Source organism: Babylonia areolata, chromosome 22 (assembly GCF_041734735.1).
Source record: "Babylonia areolata isolate BAREFJ2019XMU chromosome 22, ASM4173473v1, whole genome shotgun sequence".
NCBI lineage: Eukaryota > Metazoa > Mollusca > Gastropoda > Neogastropoda > Buccinidae > Babylonia > Babylonia areolata.
In genome coordinates this window covers 7514704-7520703 of record NC_134897.1, presented here as the reverse complement: position 1 = coordinate 7520703, position 6000 = coordinate 7514704, and the positions used below count along the sequence as shown (strand labels likewise).

Below are 6000 nucleotides of genomic sequence, written 5' to 3'. Positions count from 1 at the left end.
TCTTAGACCAAATGTCTTTCCAACCTGTTCATCCTGATCCTCAATTCAGCGGCACTCCTCTCCATTCCTTTAATCCATTGACTGAAACAGAAGTTCATGAAATCCTAAAAGGAATGACAGTAAAATCCTGTGAGCTCGATCCTATACCAGCCTCGGTCTTTTCCCAATGTGTCTCACATCTTCCCCCCACAATCACCAATATTGTCAACTCATCTCTTCTCACTGGAACGTTTCCATCCACTTTCAAAACTGCAATCGTCTGGCCTCTTCTGAAGAAACCCAACCTTGACGCAAACATTTTGAAAAACTATCGACCAGTTTCTAATCTTCCATTCATGTCCAAACTCCTTGAAAAAGCTTTTCTCAAGCAGCTCAACAACCACCTTTGTTTCAACAATCTCATCCACCCATTTCAGTCTGCCTATCGCGCTGACCATAGCACCGAAACCACTCTCCTCCACATTCTGAACAATCTACTGACAGCGTCCGACTCAGGAAAATTTCCCTTCTCACTCTTCTCGACTTGTCAGCCGCCTTTGATACGATAGACCATTCAATCCTTCTTTCCGTCTTCATTTTACATTTGGTATCAACGGCACTGTTCTAAACTGGTTCAAATCTTATCTCACTGATCGATTCCAGTCTGTCATTGTTGATCACTTCCAATCTGAACCCGTTAAAATCGAACATGGAGTCCCACAGGGATCTGTTTTAGGCCCAGTGCTCTTCACACTGTACACTGCTCTTCTCGCTGAAATTATCAACCGCCATAATATCAGTCATCATTCTTATGCTGATGACACTCAACTCCAGAAGAGTGATACCCCTGAAAAATTGTTGTCGCTCTTGCAAGAAACTGCTTCCTGGACATTCAAAACTGGATGACTCGAAATAAGTTACAATTGAACGTGGACAAAAATGAAGCAATGATCATAGGAACTAAACAAAAACTGTCTTCCATCACAATTGACACAATCAAACTTGGCAATACATCCATCACTCTTTCCACGTCAGTCAGGAACCTCGGTGTTGTCCTTGACAATACACTGTCTATGCAAAAATTTATCAGTCAGACATGTCAGTCCTGCTACTGTCAACTGCGACGCATCAGTGCCGTCCGGAAATATCTGTCCACTGACGCAACATCTAGACTTGTCGTTTCTCTCATTCTCTCTCGCCTTGACTACTGTAACTCTCTATTGTCTGCTCTGCCTGCTTCATCCATTCAGTCCCTTCAGCGCATACAAAACTCTGCTGCCCGACTCGTCCTCAGAAAGAAAAGATCTGAGCACATCACTCCTCTTTTGCAACATCTCCACTGGCTCCCTGTCTCACACCGAATAAAGTACAAGATCAGCACTCTATGTTATAGATGTACTCACAAAACTGCCCCTTCCTATCTCTGCGGCTGCCTTCACCTCTACACTCCATCTCGCTCACTACGATCGGCTTCGGATCCACTCTTTACGCATACCCAGATTCAAACACTCGACTGTTGGTCGCCGTTCTTTCTCTGTTTCTGGACCTTGCGATTGGAATGAACTTTCTTTTTCGCTTCGTCAAGTCTCTAAACTCAGCTCTTTCAAGTCTGGCCTTAAAACCCACCTCTTCCCGAAATAGCCTCCCTTGCCTGTCCTTCCTTGTCTTTAGTTTCTACAGTTTTAGAGTTATGCATGCGTGTGAATGACTGGTGCGAAAGCACTTTGATTTGTCTCTGTACAAGATCCAGCACTATATAAATACCATTACTATTATTATGATGATGATGATGGTGCGATAATGACGATGACTACGACGATGATGATGCTCATGATAGTGATGGCGAAGATGATGATAATGGTGACAGTGGTGGTGGGGCTGATGGTGATAATGACCATAACGACGATGATGATACCCACGATAGTGAAGGCAAAGACTGTACTAATGATGACAGTGGTAGTGGGGGTGACGGTGATTGTGACAATGACGACGAAGACGATGATGATGATGATGAAAGGCAGTGGTGACGACAGGGAGGAAAATGATGACGACGATGATGATGACGACAGCAACAGTCGCAATGATGATGACGTCGATGATGACGATCACGCGTTCAAACAGACCACACACGCCGCACTGCTCAGAGCATGGCGGAAGTTGCAGCAGACGACCCGGAGTCGGGAGGGGGGAGGGGGGACGAGGGGGAACTGCGCGAGGTGGTGACGTCACTGCGGCCATTTCTGGCCCACTTCGGCCTGAGGCCAACCCGTGTGGCCGTCTACATGATGCCCGCCCCGGTCTCCGACCCTTCCGCACCACGCTTCCCCAGTGAGTATCTGGGAGATACGGGATGATTCGGTGTGTGTGTGTGAGTGTGTGTGTGTGTGTGTGTGTGTGTGTGTGTGACCTGTTTATTTTGTGAATGAATGTTATGAAGAGTATCTGCATCAATGTATGTATGTGTAACTGTATTTTCGAACGCTCTGGGCTCTCCGGAGATAGGGCCTCCAAATATTCACTATTATTATCATTATCATTACATTCACCAAAGAAAGGCTGGTTAGTATTTGGAGGATATGGATACGGATAATTCATCCAAGAATAGCTGGTTAGTATTTGGGGGATGCGGATATGGATGATTCATCCAAGAAAGGCTGGTTAGTATTGGGAGATACGGATATGGATAACGTGTCCAATCAAGGCCACGGCCCGTTTGGAATGGGTTTGGAAAACATGGATGAGTAACCAAATCACAGCAAAAACGTTGATGGAACAAAATAAAACACGCTACAAATATGTCAGAGCACATTAAAGTCACTGCTTTCTTCACTTCCCTGCACGGCAGCCCCGGACATGATGATGCCCATCATACGCCAGGATCGGGCTGAGGACCGCCACACGGCAGTGCTGACCTTCGTGGACCTGCTGCTGGGTCTTGACGCCCCTCCCACTGTGATGACTCGCTTCATGGAAGGTCTCTTCAGCGCCAACCACGACCTCGGCCAACCCAACCCTGGTACGTAACTCAGCTTATATCATAGACTGATATAAGTTCACAGTTGGGCCAACAGCAAAGTGATAGCTGTATTATCAATGATTTCTCTGTTGCACTGGGAAATCATTTACAGGAAGGACTATGACTCTCAAAGTAGGAGGCAAAATTGCACTGGCTCTTAGTGCTGCAGCCTTGGGGGCTAGTTGGCCTTTGGGAACCATCCCAACACCGACTGTCCTAAAACCCTCTCGGCCGAGAGAGTGGGGATGTAACTTGGCCAAGACACTCTCCACTATAATCAAATTCTAGCCTAGACAGTCGTGATAGCTGTTACCTCTGATGGTCATAGTCGAATACGACTGACTAATACATACGTGACTGAATCTCCGTCGACACTCCTTGTACATGAAACGAAAGAACAATGAGAACAATGGGGTGGGAGCGTACAGGATGAATCATCAATAAAGAGTGTGGCACATTCAGGATTAAAAGGCTATGCCCGGTGTTGAATAAAAGCTAGTTTGTGTATGCACATTTCTTCTGACATTGCTGCTGTGTGGCCATGTCAAATGATCGGTGTAAGGACATGCCCGAAGCTTCCTTTTTGAAAACATGGTGTGGGTTTGTTCCAATGTACCTTTTATTTACCTGCATGCTGGTTGACTGGGAAGCGAAAGCAGCATTCACCTGAAGTAGTAATACTCCTCCAACGCCTTTATGCTCGACTGATTAATCTCTAGTGCTGACAATTCATCGAAAAAAAAACACACAGAAAACTTAACACTTTTATAAACATACTGACACACTAATTAGCAGCAGTCAACTTGATCATTTTTAGCTCAGATAGGAACTTCTTCTGCTTGGTATGGAAGTCACACAGATGCACACATCTGCAGTAGCAGCAATATTCTGCCATGAAATGAGATTAAGTTTGAATATATTTGTTTGAAATAAGTTTTCAATGCGGATAACTTACTCATCTGAAATATTACATTTTATGATATGACTTAAGGCGTAAATGGGCTATTGTGTTTTACACTCAGTGTGAAGGTCTTGTACACTCTACATTCCGTCAAGTGGTCGTTTTGTCTGTAAACAGCGATGCACTTCCCTTACTATAACATTCATCATGAGCGCGTACATCTGTTCGGTAAATCGCGACATATTACTGGAAGAAGGATAAAACTTCATTCAGAGAAAGATTTGTGCATATTGCCTTATCACATACTGCATAATGTCCCTGAACGACAATAAAAATTCAACCCATGTCATTTTCAGTCCACAACTTGTCACTTTCTCTCAGCTCCCAATAAGTGTGTGCACATTATTCTTTGTACAAACAGTGGTCGACCTCCACCATAATATGGAGAGAACCAGTCCACTGTTTTCGAAGTGTTTATTTTCATGGATTCCAACAAATAACAGTCTTTTTTTCAACATCATCCGTGATCGGACAGACAGGTGGTGATGGACCTTCTGTCGTCATATCTGGTTCAGGAGAACGCATGCAAAAAACGATTTGTCCAGAGCGATTATTGTGCATAATTAGCCTGAAAATGCGTTTAGCATTCGATTCATTGAAGCCGTTGAGTCGTGATAAAAAGTGGGAAACTTTGAAACTTTGATGGATCTATATTCTGATCGTGAATGCTGAGCGACCGGGCTGCTTAAGATGCAAATGCTACATTCCGTTACTAAACTTATATTTCGACAAACACTCTTTTCTGATGGTGACCAAAAACAGGATTTGGATTGTCATCATTATGTAGCCTATGTACTGGTAGCCTACCCACACCCATTTCCCACTTTGGATTGTCATCATTATGTAGCCTATGTACTGCTAGCCTACCCACACCCATTTCCCACTTTGGATTGTCATCATTATGTAGCCTATGTACTGGTAGCCTACCCACACCCATTTCCCACTTTGGGTTGTCATCATTATGTAGCCTGTGTACTGCTAGCCTACCCACACCCATTTCCCACTCCCCTAGACCCTCCAGCACAGGGGTTGTCTGTTTTACTGTGTCGTGCAACAGAAAATCACTAATATGCCACGAAGGCTTTTGCCTCTTGTTCTGTATAACTTTAGTCAGGGACAAACCCTCTTGTTGCCGTGGGTTCTTAACACGCGCGATTAGACCTGATGACAGTGGCTGTGGGTGCAGACTCCTGGCGGGTGCACGACATCATCCAGCTGGCACGCGCCTACCTCCCTGTCCAGCGAGCCCTAAGGGGACTGGCAACCCGGGTGGACGTTCAGCGGGTGGTCACTCACCTGAGCGAGCAGCGACTCCTGGCGCCGGAACTGACACCCCGGGTGCTGGAGACGCTGGAGGAGAACGGGCCTGGCGAGGCACTGCTCCATCTGCTGGCCTCTGTGTACGCCAGCCGGGTGGACACCCTCAGGGACCTCTTCCTGGACTGGGTGCGGGAGGAGCAGGAGCAGGGAGGTAGGGGTGGTGCAGGAAGCGGGGACTGTCCCACCCCCACCCTCTCCCCAGCCCCCACCCCCAGCGGGGAGTCGTCCTTCTGGCTGCGGAGCGTGGTGCAGTCCATTGAAGCCAACGGGGGGGATGGGTTCCGGGAGTTGGTTCCTGATGGCGTGTTTTCGCCTGACACATGGAATCACGTTTATGGTTAGTCAGGTTTTTTTGTTTTTGTTTTCTTGTGTGTGGTTATGTTTGTTTTTGTTTTTGTTTTTTTTCTTTTGACGTAGCTACTGCTCAAGGTATAAACATACACAGATGCATAAAGTGTAAACATACACAAATGCATGCACAGATTCATATACATACACACATGCCTTGAAAAAGAACAAACAAAACACGGAAACTTCTTCTTCGTTCGTGGGCTGCAACTCCCACGTTCATGCACTCGTATGTTCATGAGTGGGCTGTTACGTGTATAACCGTTTTTACCCCGCCATGTAGGCAGCCATACTCCGGAAACAGAACCCAAACACAAAAACATCGTTTTGTAGTCAGTGAAGTTTATAATATGATTGTGTTCTCTCTTTTTTTTCC

At 45.9% G+C, this 6000-nt stretch overlaps 1 protein-coding gene across 2 annotated transcripts in view; it reads left to right on the top strand.

The window, feature by feature from the left end:
• Positions 1-6000, top strand: part of LOC143297008 (antiviral innate immune response receptor RIG-I-like) — a 34013-nt gene that overhangs the window by 3281 nt on the left and 24732 nt on the right. Inside the window, exons 2-4 of one of the 2 annotated variants that reach the window (XM_076609129.1) lie at positions 2124-2307; positions 2825-2995; positions 5143-5613. In XM_076609129.1, the coding sequence (XP_076465244.1) occupies positions 2127-2307; positions 2825-2995; positions 5143-5613 (823 nt within the window). In that variant the 5' untranslated portion in view covers positions 2124-2126. Of the gene's footprint in view, positions 1-2100; positions 2308-2824; positions 2996-5142; positions 5614-6000 lie in introns of both variants that reach the window. The other variant, XM_076609128.1, reaches the window with a different exon arrangement.